This window comes from Mandrillus leucophaeus, unplaced genomic scaffold (assembly GCF_000951045.1).
Source record: "Mandrillus leucophaeus isolate KB7577 unplaced genomic scaffold, Mleu.le_1.0 Scaffold146, whole genome shotgun sequence".
Classification (NCBI taxonomy): Eukaryota; Metazoa; Chordata; class Mammalia; order Primates; family Cercopithecidae; genus Mandrillus; species Mandrillus leucophaeus.
The window spans coordinates 1,877,617-1,894,349 of NW_012101432.1; the positions used below are offsets into that span (position 1 = coordinate 1,877,617).

At 36.9% G+C, this 16,733-nt stretch overlaps 1 protein-coding gene across 1 annotated transcript in view; it reads left to right on the top strand.

Annotated features, from left to right (window-relative positions):
• The window catches only part of TRAK2 (trafficking protein, kinesin binding 2), a 77,765-nt gene extending 61,688 nt beyond the window's left edge, over window positions 1–16,077 (top strand). Inside the window, exons 11-16 of the mRNA XM_011974498.1 lie at window positions 2,468–2,547; window positions 3,798–4,001; window positions 5,295–5,593; window positions 6,822–7,088; window positions 9,094–9,199; window positions 12,072–16,077. Of these exons, the coding sequence (XP_011829888.1) occupies window positions 2,468–2,547; window positions 3,798–4,001; window positions 5,295–5,593; window positions 6,822–7,088; window positions 9,094–9,199; window positions 12,072–12,747 (1,632 nt within the window). The 3' untranslated portion in view covers window positions 12,748–16,077. The remainder of the gene's footprint in view (window positions 1–2,467; window positions 2,548–3,797; window positions 4,002–5,294; window positions 5,594–6,821; window positions 7,089–9,093; window positions 9,200–12,071) is intronic.
• Window positions 16,078–16,733: the final 656 nt, after the last annotated feature.

The window sequence follows — 16,733 nt, forward strand, 5'->3', positions numbered from 1 at the left end:
GAACTTTTTCAAAAGACTGAAACTATAAATTTTAGTAGATTTTCTTAAAAATAGGGAGGCATAATTTTGTTTTTTACGTTTGAAATAGTTTTAAAGTTAGAATAAAGTTCCAAGAATAGTATAAAGAACTTTTGTATATCCCTCACATCGATTCTTCAGCTTTTAACATGTTATTGCTTTTTCCATATCATTCAATCTCTCTCTCTCTTTCTTTTCCCACTGGGCTATTTTAACAGTAAGTTGCTGATATACCCTATTACCCCATAGTACTTAAGTATGTATTTACTAAAAACAAGGACATTTGGACACTCTTAAGGACACTGTCCTACATAAACACACTACAACCATCAGCTTCAGGAAGTTGGTGTTTATCCAGTAGTATCATCTAATCCACAGAGCCCATTCGAATTTTTCCAGTTGTCTCACTATTGTCCTTTAAAGGATACTTTGAATTTTGTTGTTTCCATCTGGGACAGTTCTTCTGTCTTTATTTCTCTTTCATGGCCTTTGTAGGATGTCCTCAGTTTAGGATTGTCTGATGCATCCTCATGATTAGATTCCGGTAATGCATTCTTGGCAGAAATAATGCCATATTCTCAGAGCATGGTTTCAAGAGGTGCATAATGGCTGTTTAGCCCATTACAGGTGGTATTAATTAACTTTGGTCTCTTGGCTAAGGTAATCTGCTGGTTTTTTCCACTGTAAAGTTAATGGTAATTAACAGTTAGTTAAATTAACACTACTAATTCACCGTGTAGTGATGAAAATTGGCAGATACTACCCCAACCAAGTGATCAAAGTAAACATTTTATGAGAGATAATTTGAGACTAAGTATCCTATTCCTCATCAAGCTATTACCCACTAGTTTTAGCACCCATTGATGGTTCTTATCTGGCAGAGTTATTGCAGTGATGACTGCCAAACGGTGATTTTCAAATTTCATCATTTTTCAACATTTATTAATTGACATTTTTCTTTTGTAAGTTAGCGCATTTCTGTTCCATTTATTTGTTCATTTGTTCACTTAGGTATGTCATGGACTTAAGGATTTCTATTTTATTCGATAGATTACAAGCTATGATTATTATTATCTATTTTGATATTCAGATTGTCCTAGATATGGTCAGTAGGGTCTCCTTTAAGCTCATCTTGTACTTTTGTCCCAGCCCTGGAATCAGCCATTTCTCCAAAGAGCTCTGGTTGCTTTTATTGAAGAATGGTATTTTGAATCCAAGATCTGGGTGCTAGGTGTGCCCATTGATTGCAACTAGAGTATTGTGGCTTCTAGGTCCTCTCAACAGATAGAACTAGGAAATATATGTATTTCATACCTATACCTATACTATATATATATATGTTTTCATCCATATGTGTATATATAAAATCATGAGGTCACACCATTGCCTCCAATTCCAGTCATCCTCAGCCTAGCCCCACTGAGCCATGTCACTCATATTAGTTGAATCCTCATCCCTGACCAGGGGAAGAGGAAGCTTGCTTATTTTTTTAAATGATTTTTGAATATTATAAAAGCTATACATATTTATTACAGAAAAGTTGGAAATTACAGAAAAGCAAAAAGGAATTGTTAAATCCCATTAAATCCCACCCTCCACAGAATCACTGTCAACACTGGATTTAGTCCTCATCCCTGACCGGGGGAAGAGGAAGCTTGCTTGCTTTTTTAAGTTATTTTTTAATATTATAAAAGCTATACATGTTTAATATTATAAAAGCTATACATGTTTTTGTTGGTTTTATTGTTTTTGTTTTTGTTTTTTTTTTTTGAGACGGAGTCTCGCTCTGTCGCCCAGACTGGAGTGCAGTGGTGCCATCTCGGCTAACTGTAAGCTCCGCCTTCCGGTTCACGCCATTCTCCTGCCTCAGCCTCCTTAGTAGCTGGGACTACAAGCGCCCACTACCACGCCTGGCTAATTTTTTCTTTTTTTTTTTTTTTTCCCCTGTATTTTTAGTAGAGAGGGGGTTTCACCGTGTTAGCCAGGATGGTCTTGATCTCCTGACCTCGTGATCCGCCCGCCTCGGCCTCCCAAAGTGCTGGGATTACAGGCATGCGCCACGGTGCCCAGCCAGCTATACATGTTTATTATAGAAAAGCTAGAAATTACAGAAATGCAAATAGAAATTGTTAAATACCATTAAATCCCACCCTCTACAGAATCACTGTCAACACTGGGTTTACAGCCTTTCAGACTTTTTGTTTTTTTGTGCCTGCACATATATTTTCTATTTATCATATTAGCTTTTCCACTACTTTCCTATTTGAAAAAATTATGAAAAGGTAGTTGAGTCTTATTTAAAAGTTATATTTCCAGAATGTCTTTTTTCCCCTGAATGTTAGCCTTGACTATTTCCTTGTATTTTATTATAACACCAAAGTATAGGGTTGTAGAGATGGTTCATTTAAGGGCAACAATCACTTTAGAAATCTCAAACTCTTTTTCTTAGGAATCCTTGGCAGCTGAAATTGAGGGGACTATGCGTAAAAAGCTGAGTTTGGATGAGGAATCTTCTCTCTTTAAACAAAAGTAAGTACAGATCACATGTGTTGTTACTCAATTATTGGAATAGAAATTAAAAAGAAGCCACAATCCAAAGTGGTATTATGAGATTCAGTAGTAATTTGCTTACTGTTCAGTGTTTTCCTCACAGTGTCCTCATTTGTGAGAGAGTTCTCTTGTTTGAAAGCTTCTTTTCTTCTTTTTTTTTTTTTATTATACTTTAAGTTCTAGGGTACATGTGCACAACGTGCAGGTTTGTTACATATGTATATATGTGCCATGTTGGTGTGCTGCACCCATTAACTCGTCATTTACATTAGGTATATCTCCTAATGCTATCCCTTGCCCTTCCCCCACCCCACAGGCCCTGGTGTGTGATGTTCCCCTTCCTGTGTCCATGTGTTCTCATTGTTCAGTTCCCAGCTATGAGTAAGAACATGCAGGGTTTGGTTTTTTTGTCCTTGCGATAGTTTGCTGAGAATGATGGTTTCCAGCTTCATCCATGTCCCTACAAAGGACATGAGCTCATCCTTGTTTGTGGCTGCATAGTATTCCATGGTGTGTATGTGCCACATTTTCTTAATCCAGTCTGTCACTGATGGACATTCGGGTTGGTTCCAAGTCTTTGCTGTTGTGAATAGTGCCGCAATAAACATACGTGTGCATGTGTCTTTTTAGCAGCATGATTTATAATCCTTTGGGTATATACCCGGTAATGGGATGGCTGGGTCAATTGGTATTTCTAGTTCTAGATCCTTGAGGAGTCGCCACACTGTCTTCCCCAATGTTTGAACTAGTTTACAGTCCCACCAACAGTGTAAAAGTGTTCCTATTTCTCCACATCCTCTCCAGCACCTGTTGTTTCCTGACTTTTTAATGATCACCGTTCTAACTGTTGTGTGATGGTATCTCATTGTGGTTTTGATTTGCATTTCTCTGCACAGCAGAGAAGCTACCATCAGAGTGAACAGGCCACCTACAGAATGGGAGAAAATTTTTGCAATCTATTCATCTGACAAAGGGCTAATATCCAGAATCTACAAAGAGCTCAAACAAATTTACAAGAAAAAAACAACTCCATCAAAAAGTGGGCGAAGGTTATCAACAGACACTTCTCAAAAGAAAACATTTATGCAGCTGAAAGCTTATTTTCTGATGATTTCTCCATAGAAACTCCTCAGGGTGGCTTTATTTCTGATGGACTACACATCCATGCCTCTTCTCTAGATGCTTTAGTGGCTAGCAGTGATAATAATGAACACTTCCTTTTTTGACAGAGCCCAACAGAAGCGGGTGTTTGATACCGTCAGGATTGCCAATGACACACGGGGCCGCTCTATCTCGTTCCCAGCTCTGTTACCCATTCCAGGCTCCAACCGTTCAAGTGTCATCATGACAGCAAAACCTTTTGAGTCTGGTCTTCAGCAAACAGAGGACAAATCACTCCTGAACCAGGGGAGCAGCTCAGAGGAAGTTGCAGGGTAGGAATCCGATGATAACAGTGATTCTGCATTTCTTTTCACGTTGCCTCACCAGATTCACATACGCACATTCCAGCATTGCTCTACTGTCCCAAGAAGGTTCTGGAACTGTCAGTTTTCCTTCACTTATGATGCCTTGTATTATTATTTGTGGGACAGATCATGCCAAAGTCAAATTTTTTTTATCTATTTGGTCACTAGCATGAATGCATCGGATGACACCTTCTCATAATCCATGCTCATAATCTCAACCATTTTGGTGATTTTCAGGATAAATGTAAGTTTGAATACATCTTGAGGACCATCAAGGTGCTGTCGATTTTCTGTTTATTTAAACTTAGATTTTTTTTTTCATTCTTTTTATTAATACATTGAATTCTATATAGCTAGATGGTAAACAACTTTACTGAAAAGTGAGCTGAGAGCTTTGAAAGATAGATGTTTGGCACCAAAGGGAAATGTTTCCTAACATGGGAATTCATCACACTAGGTTTCAGTTGCATTGCCTGGTCTGTTCTGGGCAGTGTTCTGCACCCACAGTAGCTTTGTGTCCTACTGCCTCACTGTTACACAATTATCTTAGGAGAAGATCTTAAACACATTTATGTGGATTTATACCCAAGTAGCCCAGAATACCCACAACTCAGCTTGCCAGTCTTCCATTTGATATCAATTATAAGATAGCTTCCAGTTTCAAAAGTGTTGAAGTGAAAAAATGGGCATCAGTGAACTATAAAAATGCAGTATTATGTACAAATTTTGTTGTTTTCTTTTAAATGTTCTGCAGTGTTGATGGGTGATTCTGTGGCCCAAAGAAAATTTTTTTCATATTTTAATATTTTTAAAATGGTTATCTTTTGTAACTAATAGTATGCCTTAGTTTAATGGGTAGCATTTTTTTCCTTCTTTATGATACATAAAATAATAGTACCTCTTGCAATCCATGATACAGATTCAGCAAAATATAATATTTACTTTTGTGACCACCTAATAAGAATTTATAGATGGTTGAATGTGTAGTTTCATAAATTAAATGAAATAGAAAATTCAGAAAGCACAGAATATCAGTAAAGTATTATCTTGCCTTTCAAGTCATTTGAAATGATGTGTAAAAATGATGTATAGTGTTGTTGGTAATTTTGGTTTGTTGTTATTACTTCTATATTCCAGGTATCTAGGAAAATACCACGTTTTTAAGATCAGTCTCTTGAATGCTCTCCATTATAGAAGGGAGAGGTCTGGGTCGTGCTGATGATCCTCAAGATCTAATCAGTGAACGCAATTTTCCTATAGGAGCTCCCAGAAGATGGGCCAACCAGGACCCTCTGGAGACAGTGATTTGGCTACAGCACTGCATCGCCTTAACTTGCGTCGACAGAACTATTTAAGTGAGAAGCAGTTCTTCGCTGAAGAATGGCAGCGGAAGATCCAGGTTCTGGCTGACCAGAAGGAAGGGGTTAGTGGCTGTGTCACCCCGACAGAGAGCCTTGTGTCTCTCTGCACCAACCAGTCAGAGATCACAGACCTCAGCAGTGCCAGTTGCCTTCGAGGTTTTATGCCAGAAAAATTACAAATTGTCAAGCCCCTTGAAGGTAATAAATCAGTAGCGCCCTTACTAAGCCACGTGACTTACTGGAAGTTCCTTTCCCTGGAATTGAGATTTGTGTCTTAATTTTAGGAGCATTATGTGCAGATGATCTTTTTTTATCCCTTAACCTTGCTGTTTGGGTGGCAAGACTTTGTAGTACTTTGTGGAAAATTAATGAATGAAGAGAGTTGCAGTCTCTGAATCATCAGCCAGCAGTTCTCTTCTACTGATGTTTTTTAATATAAACCTGAGCAGGGAGGAGGAGTAATCTTTTTCTGTCCTTTGCTAAGGAATATCATCGACAGCAGTTTCCAGGGTTAGATGAATAAGATACGATAAATGATAATGATCTAGAGATAATAATTCGTCTCCACCTTCCTTTTCAAAAGAGTTTTTTACCCAAAAGTATAATTGACTTAGAGGTGTGTGTGCCTGTATTTTTCCTTTTTTCAGTTCAGTTTCTATTCTCTCCTAAGAAAAAACTTGAATTCAAAATAAATTCCTTTGTTTTCTGGAATAATGACAATCATTGAATGATTCTCTTATATTATCCTAAAAAGAGTTCTGCATTAAATAAAATTTTGAGTATGTAACCTATAAAGACCCCTCAAACTCAAAGATTTTATAACTTAGTTGTATTCATTAATGATCAGTGCAGATATTTGCTGAAGTTGCCATTTTTAGGATGAAATTACTACAGTGACGTAATTAGACATCGCATCTGGTGCGGTTGCTTGGGGTGATCATTCACCACGGTTCTATAGCCTGAAACTAGTAGAACATATGCTCTTTTTCATTATCTTCTTCATTTTCCTGTTCTCCCTGGGAGCCTGGCTTTTGACTTTCAACTTCATAGGCATAGTTCCAGGCCAGAGAAGTATTTGACTTTTTTGTCACCTGGGAAAATACAGCTCACCTCTTAGGCACCTGTCTTCCATCACTGCCTCAGCAGCTAAGCTCCTTTCCTATTCAGGGTGTCTCCTTGGGGTTTTTTTCACCCCTTTAGATGTCCTTCTCAAAGTTAACTGTTAAAACAGATTATTACTCATACCTTTGACATCTTGTCATCTTCCACTGAAAACTAATTTGCAGCTTTTACCAAATTATTAACACTAAATAAATAGTTTTATTGCTGTCATTATTGTTACTACACATATAATTTTAGTTTCTGTTTTAAGATTTGTGGGAAATGTAAACATGCCTTTTCCCCCTCCTTTGTTTTGCATATTCAGGATCACAAACTCTGTATCACTGGCAGCAGCTTGCTCAGCCAAACTTGGGAACCATCCTTGATCCACGACCAGGTGTCATTACTAAAGGCTTTACCCAGTTGCCCAGGGATACCATTTATCACATCTCAGATTTAGAAGAGGATGAAGAGGAGGGTATTACTTTTCAGGTTCAGCAACCTCTTCAAGTGGAAGAGAAACTGTCAACATCCAAGCCAGTAACGGGGATCTTCCTACCACCCATTACTTCAGCAGGTGGACCAGTTACAGGTGAGAAGAGTGTCTGGTCAAATGTGGTATAGTAACCAGAAGTACTTTGCATTCTGACTTATTGGATAGTCAGCTGGCTAATTCTGCTCACTGGAGGGTGCTCAATCTTGGATATCAGATAATGAAAATCTATAGCATTAGTGGCATTCCTAATCCCCTCCACTTTATCTTAGCCAGCCTGCATTAGTAGATTAGGTAGAGAGCTGGATGAATTCAGGTCAGTGGTTCACAAACCTTTTGGGCTCAGGAACTCTTTACACTCTTAAAAATCACTGAGAATTCCAGAGAGCCTATCTGTGTAGGTTATATCTATTGACATTTAATATATCATAAATCAAAACTGAGAAACTATAAAAATGTGTATTAACTCATTTAAAATAATTGTACACAAATATGTTTTATGAAAAATAGCTATTTTTTTCATAGTGAGAAAAACAGTTGTGCAAGTCTCTCATTTTTGACTTAATACAAAATAGCTTTATTCTCATTATCAGCATCTACCTTCAGTCTGTTGCAATATGTTGTTTCAGTTGAACAATATGAAGGAAATGCAGCCAGGCACAAACATGCAGTTGGAAAAGGAAAGAGTGTTTTAATAGTCTTTTCAGGTATTTGTAGCTATTTTTTGACATTACACTAAAACTAGGTAAGTAGTAGTTTCTTGAACATATGTAGCAATGTGAGATCTGAAACCCTAACAATTAACTTTTCATTACTTTGTTAACGTTAAAATGCATTGGTCAGGCTGGTAGCTCACACCTGTAATCCCAGCACTTTGGGAGACTGAGGTGGGCAATCACCTGAGGTCAGGAGTTTGAGACCAGCCTGGCCAACATGGTGAAACCCTGTCTCTACTAACAAAAAATTAAAATTAAAATTAAATAAAATGCAATGGTCATATCCAACATTTTGAATATATCTTTCACCCTTGCTTGATTTTTAACATCATGCATTGATCATTTAGAAAATGTTGATTGGTTCATGGAGTTATGCAGATTTTCCAAATGTTGGCACATTTTATTACATAAAAATATTAAAATCATATTAATATCACCACCTATCTCATCAGAAAAGTCTTTAAGGATGTTCATGCTTTCAGTGGTAGATACAAGTTTTCTAAAACTAACTTTTTCTTGAAAGCTCACGTTTTGTTAGCTGTTTTTCCTGAAGGGACAGGCTCACTTCATTTTTAACATGTCTCTCTTAACACCTAAGTCTGAATAACTATAGTTTGTCTGTTAGTTCTTTAAAGTAAAAATGGTATTCCATGACAGAATTTCAAATCAGTTGCACAAGTGTTTTCCTCTGGATAACCACTGTATCTCAGTGTGCGGCAAGAATGCTTAATACATCTTTCCCATTTCATCGCACAGAACAGGAAAGCGACTCAAGGGCCAAGATTCAAAATTGAATAGATAATTTTTACTGCTACTTCAAGGACATTCTTAAGTGAATATGGCTTTTTAAGAAATACCAAGTGCATAACAATTAAGAAGACTAGGACAACTTGGTGATATTGCCTTGATTTGTGCTGAGGAGCTAGGAGTTTTGCCTTCCATTGCTTTTGCACCAGCAGTGCAAATGTAAACCCAGTCACAAAGAAAAGGCCTCTGTCTTAACATTACTGTGAAAGTAGCTTTGACCTGTAGACTCCCACAGAGTCTTCAGACCACACTTTGAGAACCACCAGAGTAGATAAATTTGACTGAATCACTTGGATAACTAGATCTTGATTTTTTAAATGTATTTTTTCAGTTTTCTCTTCTCATTTCTAAGCTTTGTTTATGCCTTTTGCTTTACAGTTTTAAAGTATTGGATTCACCTATATACTAACCAGTTAATACTAGTACAATCTTTATATATATTTATTTCATTTCCAGATTTGGGGATTTTTAGTACAAAAGGTACTTGATAAATGCTATATTATTAATAAATAATGATGAGCTTTTTACATTATTAATCTAGTCTTTCAATCTTGTATTTGCTCCCTAAAAATCTATTTCAGTTGCAACCGCCAATCCAGGAAAGTGCCTGTCATGCACAAACTCAACATTCACTTTCACCACCTGTAGAATATTACATCCCTCTGACATCACTCAGGTTACCCCCAGGTAAGAGTGCCTGGGAAATCTGGGGCCTCACTTCTTTCCTCAGCTATATTTTCATGAATTTCTTTTAAAAATTACCTTCATTTTAATTTCTAGAATGTTAATTAATGTTCTGTGATAATGTGTCTTTAGAATATTTTCACATTGCATTTTCTAATTTGATTATTATAAAAGTAGGCAGGGCAAGTGAGTATGTATTGTGTAAAGTAAACTGAGGCATGGAAGGTTGAGGTGACTGGTTCTAGGGCAGGCAACTAATAAATAACCCAGCTGGGGCTATATACCCGGAGTTAGCCAAACTGCAAGATTTACAGGGCCCGTCCTCTGCACAAGCTCACCTTCACTTCTGACAACACCTGCAAGTGCAGAGGGTTCCCAAAACCACTTTCAGGTTCAGTAATTTGCTAGAAGATCTCACAGAACTCACAGCAAGTTGTTATACTTGTGACTACTGTATTACAAGGGAAGAATACAGGTTAAAATTGTCCAAAGGAAGAAAGGCATAGGGCAGAGTCTTAGAGGATTCTACATGTGTCCTTAGGAGTCATTACTCTCCTAGTATTGATATGTGACGGTACACACAGAATATTACCAGCCAGGTAAGTTCACCCAAGTATTAGTGTTTACAGTCTGTCTGTATTGAGGCTTTGTTGTGTAGGTATGATTGACTGAACTCAGTTCAACAGAGTTGAACTCAGCCTTCTGGCCAACTGACACTGCATGACTCAAAGGCCCTACCCTAAATCACATGGTTGGTCTTTTTGGCATGGCCATTCCTCACCCTAAGACTGTTGGGTGTGGCCTGGCCCACCCTAAGATTTAGTGTGATCAGCCTCCACTCTAGCCAAAGACACTCCTATTGTGACATAGATTGCCTCCAAGGAGCGGAGGGCAAAGGCCAGACCTCTCTGGGCAAGGCCAAATTATTTACTACGTAGGCTAAAACTTGAATATTCTAATATGTAGTCCCTTATTAAGCCATATTGATGCCATTTCCATCCTAACAATTCCCAAAAGGGTCTAAGGTGGCTTTTAAAGATATGTAGAACGTGTGACAGTGCACAGTTACTGATGTGTTTGTTGCCTGTCCCTTTATATTTACCAAGGATAACTACCATAATTACTTTAAATGCATTAAAGAATAATGTTAACTAGAAGTAGAAAAAAAAGATGTTGCAAAGGGGAATCAAGAGTAAGGATATAAAATGGGTAAAAGAATAAATCTAGTGTGCAAATTGTACCATAAAGTCTTATGTTAGCCATGTTAGCTTGCTAAGGTTAGCCACGTATTTGAGTCTTAACTTTCTAGCTACAAGTGTGGAGGGAAATAAGATTATGATTCACCATGTCTATAAAATAGAAACAAATGAATTATTTAGGGAAGCATTTGGATGATATCCACTAAAGATCCCAATAAAGTCTGTAACAAAAAAAATCTGCATTTTTTTCTACATTGTTCTTATAGTCATCAAGATAACAAGTTTTACAAAATTGGTTCTTGAGGTGACTCTTAATACAGGTTGATGCCATTATATGAAGTGTACAATTTGGGTAAGGACAGGCAGTTCTAGAGTCTAGTAGAAATAGGGAGATTAGAGACTGGGAATACAATATATAGACTATTCCGGATCAGAGGCTTTTAGTTGGACTGGTTTGACTACGGAGTCAAACTTATTTGAATTTTGCTGCTTCTATACAAGTTGGTGCTTTAGAAAGTTTGTTAATTGTAAGCTTGTGTTTTGTTCATAATCTTTAAAATTTTTGATATCCTGATGTTTAATGTATTGAGTATTTTGTGTTGAAGTGAAAGTTGATCTATTAAATACTGGTAACATTTGTTTTGCGGGGAAATTGGCTAAAGAAGTACCATCTCCATTCCATTACCGTTTCCTTAAGTACATGATTGGTTAGTTTTTCTTTTTGACTAAGCATAAAATAAGAATTTTCTCATTTGATTATTATAAAAGTGGGCAGGGCAACTGAGTATGTATTGTGTAAAGTAAACTGAGGCATGGAAGGTTGAGGTCACTGGTCCTAGGGCAGACAACTAATAAATAACGCAGCTGGGGCTATATACCCGGAGTTAGCCAAACTGCAAGATTTACAGGGCCCGTCCTCTGCACAAGCTTACCTTCACTTCTATATGTTCAGTAGTATTACTGAATACTGAAGTAATGCTGAAGAAGTATTACTGAATAGATGTTGAAGCTATTAGTTATTTTTAATTTCCTAAAAACACATGTTTCAAGTCAAGGTTGAGAAAAATTCATTCTATGGATATTTTTATACTATCATTGTTTGAAATTAACATTTCTTGAGAAAATAAAATTTAACAATTAGAAGTTTATTATTTCGCAATAAAATAAAATTAAAAGATTAAAAAGAAGGAAACTTCTCCCAGAAGAGCATTTCATGTTTAATTTTTTTAAAAGTTGGTAAACTGTTATGGATTATTGTCTCAATGTATCTCACTTTATGGAATGGATATATAAATAAACATTCTAAAGATTACTTTCCTTAATCTTCAGATTTCTTTGCTTTCTGTCATAAAATTTAATTGTATTTCTACAGATGTACATTTTAGAGTTAAAATTTAAGAGTAAAGTTATCTAAGAGTACAGCAATACCTTTCATATCCTACTGAAAATATCTTTTAATAAGTTAATTACTAAGTTACAAATTACAAATAATTAATCATTGAAGTATCATGTCAAATTTTCATTTCCCAGATCTGTTCCACAGCATACAGTTACAGATGTGTTTGTTGCCTGTTACTTTATATTTACCAAGGATAACTACTATAATTACTTTAAATGCCAGCTTGGGGCTTGCTTTTTATTCTTAAACACTGTCTCCCACTTACTTTTTTTTTAAGCTCTGGGTTCCCTTCATTATCCTGTGGAAGTAGTGGTAGCAGTTCATCCAACACGGCTGTGAATTCTCCTGCCTTGTCCTATAGACTCAGCATTGGTGAGTCCATCACCAACCGACGAGATTCCACTACAACCTTCAGTAGCACCATGAGCTTGGCCAAACTTCTACAAGAACGAGGCATCTCTGCCAAAGTGTACCACAGCCCAGTTTCAGAGAACCCCCTCCAGCCTCTCCCTAAATCCCTGCCTATCCCTTCCACACCACCAAATTCACCATCTCACTCACCTTGCCCTTCTCCTTTGCCCTTTGAGCCTCGAGTGCATCTCTCTGAAAATTTTTTGGCCTCTCGACCAGCTGAGACATTTCTCCAGGAGATGTATGGCTTGAGACCCTCCCGGAACCCTCCTGATGTTGGCCAGTTGAAGATGAATTTAGTGGACAGGCTGAAGAGACTGGGGATAGCCAGAGTGGTCAAGAACCCTGGTGCCCAAGAGAATGGAAGATACCAAGAGGCAGAAATTGGTCTTCAAAAACCAGATTCTGCTGTTTATTTAAATTCAGGTAGCAGTTTATTAGGTGGACTAAGGAGGAATCAGAGTCTTCCAGTCATAATGGGTAGCTTTGCTGCCCCAGTTTGCACATCCTCACCCAAAATGGGTGTCCTGAAGGAGGACTGAGGTTCAGCAGTTAACTGACCTCTTATACAAATTAGCACATGAGGGATAGATACGCACTGAAACATGTAGTCTGGTCTGACTTGAGAGAAAAGGAATGTTGCACAAGGGTTGTGAATGTGAAAGGGGGAATGGAGGAATGGAAATGAAATTGGGATGAGCCCTAATGGAGGAAGTCGGGCAAATTGAAAGTATAAATGAATGGGCCATGAGTGTTCAGAGGCAGGAAAGAAAGGTTTAATATACTCCTTCAGTTGAGTTTTCTTGTCTTGAAAATAAAAAGTGAATAAAAATAAATTTAGTAATACTAAAACATACAGAGATACTGAACTTCCTGGCACATTTACTCCTGGTAAGCATAAAGCAGAGAGAACCCAGGTTAGAAGGATGGGAAGAGAAAAGGAGTAGCTTTATTGCTTACAGAAAGCCATTCTGAAGGGTTGGTGGGGTAAGCTCAGTCTATTACTGAGACAATAGTGAGATGGCTTATATGTTTCCCCTGTTAATATCTGGTTAAATTATACATCCATCAAATGATATGCTCGCAGCATTAGCAAAATTAGGAGTTTCATCTTTTTCATTGAATCATAGGTGGAGACTCCTATTTTCCTTTCTGTTTTCAGGCCTTTGAGCCCCTGGGAGCCCAAATACCACTCAATTATTTTGTATTTATGATTAATAAAAGTTCATTTTTTAAATTTGTATTTTTATACAACCTCCAAAAAAAAAAAAAAACTGGGTAGAGCATGGGAGGGATTTACTTTTAAGAAGCAAAATGTGAGTAAATTGGAACCAAGAAAACTTGTTTTTAGAATATTTCTTCTGAATAAGTGCAGTAGCCAAGGAATACAAACGTAATTGCATGTTTTTAAAAATTCCTTGGAGGCTGGAAGGGGTTAAGCCAGAAGTGCAATCAGTAGGAATTAGGGAATGTTTTATATTTATATATGTAAAATTTTTTGTGAGAAAAGTTGGTTGCAACTAAACCAACTTTTTCCAAAGTGCGCTATGCATATTTTTAATGAAAGATGACATGTATTTGCACAAAAATTCTCAGGCACATTAAATTATTATAAACTGAAGTAAAACCCAGGTGCTTGCTTTGAGATTGTGGTTTTTTTTTCCTAATGTCAAATAAAATAAAACACATCTGCCTTCTTGATATTTATAGAATTAGAGAATAAACTTTTTAATGGGGGAGTCAAAGCTTTTTCTTTTTCTCTAAGGTTTTTTTTTTTTTTAATTCAAACTGTATGAAATGGCAAAGTGAGGCTCTGGGGTTAGGTTTCAGCATTCAGCAGTTGACACAGGCTAAGAAATGGAAAGAAGTAGATCTGTTTTTTCTCAATGTTGCTGAGCAAAGTCTGCTTCTCATCAGATGACGTGGCTTTGTCTAGACAACACGCAGCTCAGAAAGAAATGTCTTTATACAAAAGACATGATAGAGAAAAGATGAGACAGTGGACTAACTATTTTGTTTATGAAAATGGCAAGTAAATTACTTAATCTTTTTGGTGCTTAATTTGCAAATGTTTTGTTCCTTTGTCCTGACTTAAAGGCTATTTTCTGAAGAACTCTTGACTCTTGCTCCTGTGGTTCCCGTAGGCACACCTATTCCCAGGCCAAGGAGAGTCCTTCCTCTCCCCTTTTGAGGCATCCCCGCCACCCCCCTACTTAGAGCTATGTGCTCAAAAAAGCCAACATGAATGCAGTGGTAAAAATGTGTTCGTTTCTTATACTTTTTAGAATCTCTTAATAAAATTTTTCTAAATAAATTCTGCAAAAACAAAGGATGAAGATGGTCTCTCCCTTTCGTTCCCCTTCACTCAGTTGTGCTGAGGTCAATAGAGCGTACACATTCAGAAAGGATTCCAGCAGGTTTATATGTGAATATAAGTGTCCCTGAATGGGGCAGGCATTAAATAGAAGAATCCCTGCTGTTTAAATTTCCCACATATTCCAATTCACTTTTTAAAAATACCATTTGAATTTGTGTTTCATAGAGTGACTCTGGGGTGCTTACTTTAGCCAATTCTTAAAATTTTTTATTTGTTCCCTAAGAAAGTAATTAGTGTTTCTGTTGCCTGAACAGTTACAGTTTCCAAGAAACATCAGGAAGTAGGAAACTGTAGGGCCAGAGAGTAGTACAAAGTTAAATTGTCCGATTTATGTATATTACATAAAGCTATAAATTGAACTAGATTTTGCCGTGCTCTGTACTGAGTATAATTTGTATACTTTTTTATGATTAATGACTAAATGATCATTTTGAAGGCAGGGTGGTGGGGGTGTGTTAGCAGCCAAATAAGGACATCTGATTAAAAAGAACCAGATTTAGATTTTTTTAAAGTACACTGATGTTGATGTTCCACCGGAAACACCTTAATTGTATACTGATGTGTAATGTCTCTAGAAATGAATCCTGTCTTAAAACTGGGGTTTGCTGTTTTTTGAAGTTTCTACCTAAAATCATTTTTGGTATATCCTGATAATCTCTATAATACTAGCATTTTCTGCAAAATATAGTAAGAAGAATTGGAGCCTAATAGCTGGTTCCTCCCAATTTATCTGTTTTGGTACTATTCACATTTTAGTTTTTTCTGTGATAAAAATTGTATGTATACTTTCATGCCAGTATAGGAAACCTCAATCTTCTTTTTTTTTTTTTTTCCTTTAAGAAGGTTTTCAGTGATTATACCTCAGGTATTTCTGAGTGTCCTATTATCTAGTAGGAAAAGTATCTTCCTGAGCTCAGAATTTAAAGTTCTCCTAAATTATGAAGATCCCAAATCTTATGTAAATAACCTTAGGCATGGGTCCTTAGGGAGAAGTTAATGACCATTGTTAAAGTACTTTTTTAGAAAATTTTGTGGTGTATGTTCTTGATTTGACATAAATGGATAGACTTTGGCAAGAGAGGAAATAAGTTACAAGGCAGCTTACAAGAGCCTATTCTCGATAAAAGGTATAATTTTACACAGTACTCAAAGCTTGTTATCTTTTCTGACCATTTTAGTACAGAATTAGTACTTGCTGGTTACTAACATCGACTTGCGACATCTCGAACTGGGGCTGTTAGTGTTGAGTGGGCCACTTCTCTGATGTCAGATGCATGCAGACCTGTACTCCACATGCAGCCCAACAGCAGCGCAGTGTGATAACCGAGTGGTGGCATGGCAGAGCACATCCCCCGCAGAGTGGGCAACTAGGGCAGCCAGGGGCATACTATTGTTCGATACCTGGGATTTGACTTTGTCAGACAGCTCTTTGTGCACCTATCTTTGTTTTGTCAAATGTAAATCAGTTAATAAATATGAGTAGCTTAAATTTTCATTTGTCTCCCTGTGTTTTTGTCCCAGCTGTTTGCACAGGTAATCCTGTACTAAATCTTTCTTTTGTGTTATGTTTTTGGTTAGAAAACAACCTCTACTTGTCAAACCAACACATACGCAAGAAACCACTAATAGTAATAATAAACAGATCTTAATGTATTTTCCTAGATTTTTAAAAAATAGAATAGACAGTATCTATGTATACCATAATACTTCCTTAGCAAAAGTAACAGCAACATAAAAATAAAATCTAAAGTCATTGATATGCAGATACCAAGCTTGAGAAGATTCAGGAAGTGTGAAGCAGTTCTTTTCCTGTAGCCTACAGTTTTCTGTTGATGCTCTTAGCTATTTAAAAATTGTTTCCAAGAAACTAAATTTGACACTAACAGAAAAGGTCTTTTGATACTCAATCTCCTTCACAATTTAATTTCTGTTTTGTTTTTTTTTTTTTAATAATTTCCATTTTTGTTTTAGATTCCAGGGTACATGTGCAGGTTTGTTACCTGGATATATTTCATGAAGCTGAGGCTTAGAGTATGATTGATCCTGTTACCCAGATACAGAGTATAGCATCCAATACGTAGTTTTTCAACCCTTTCCCTGCTTCTTCCCTGCTGTAATAGTCCCCAGTTTCTATTGTTGCCATCTTTGTGT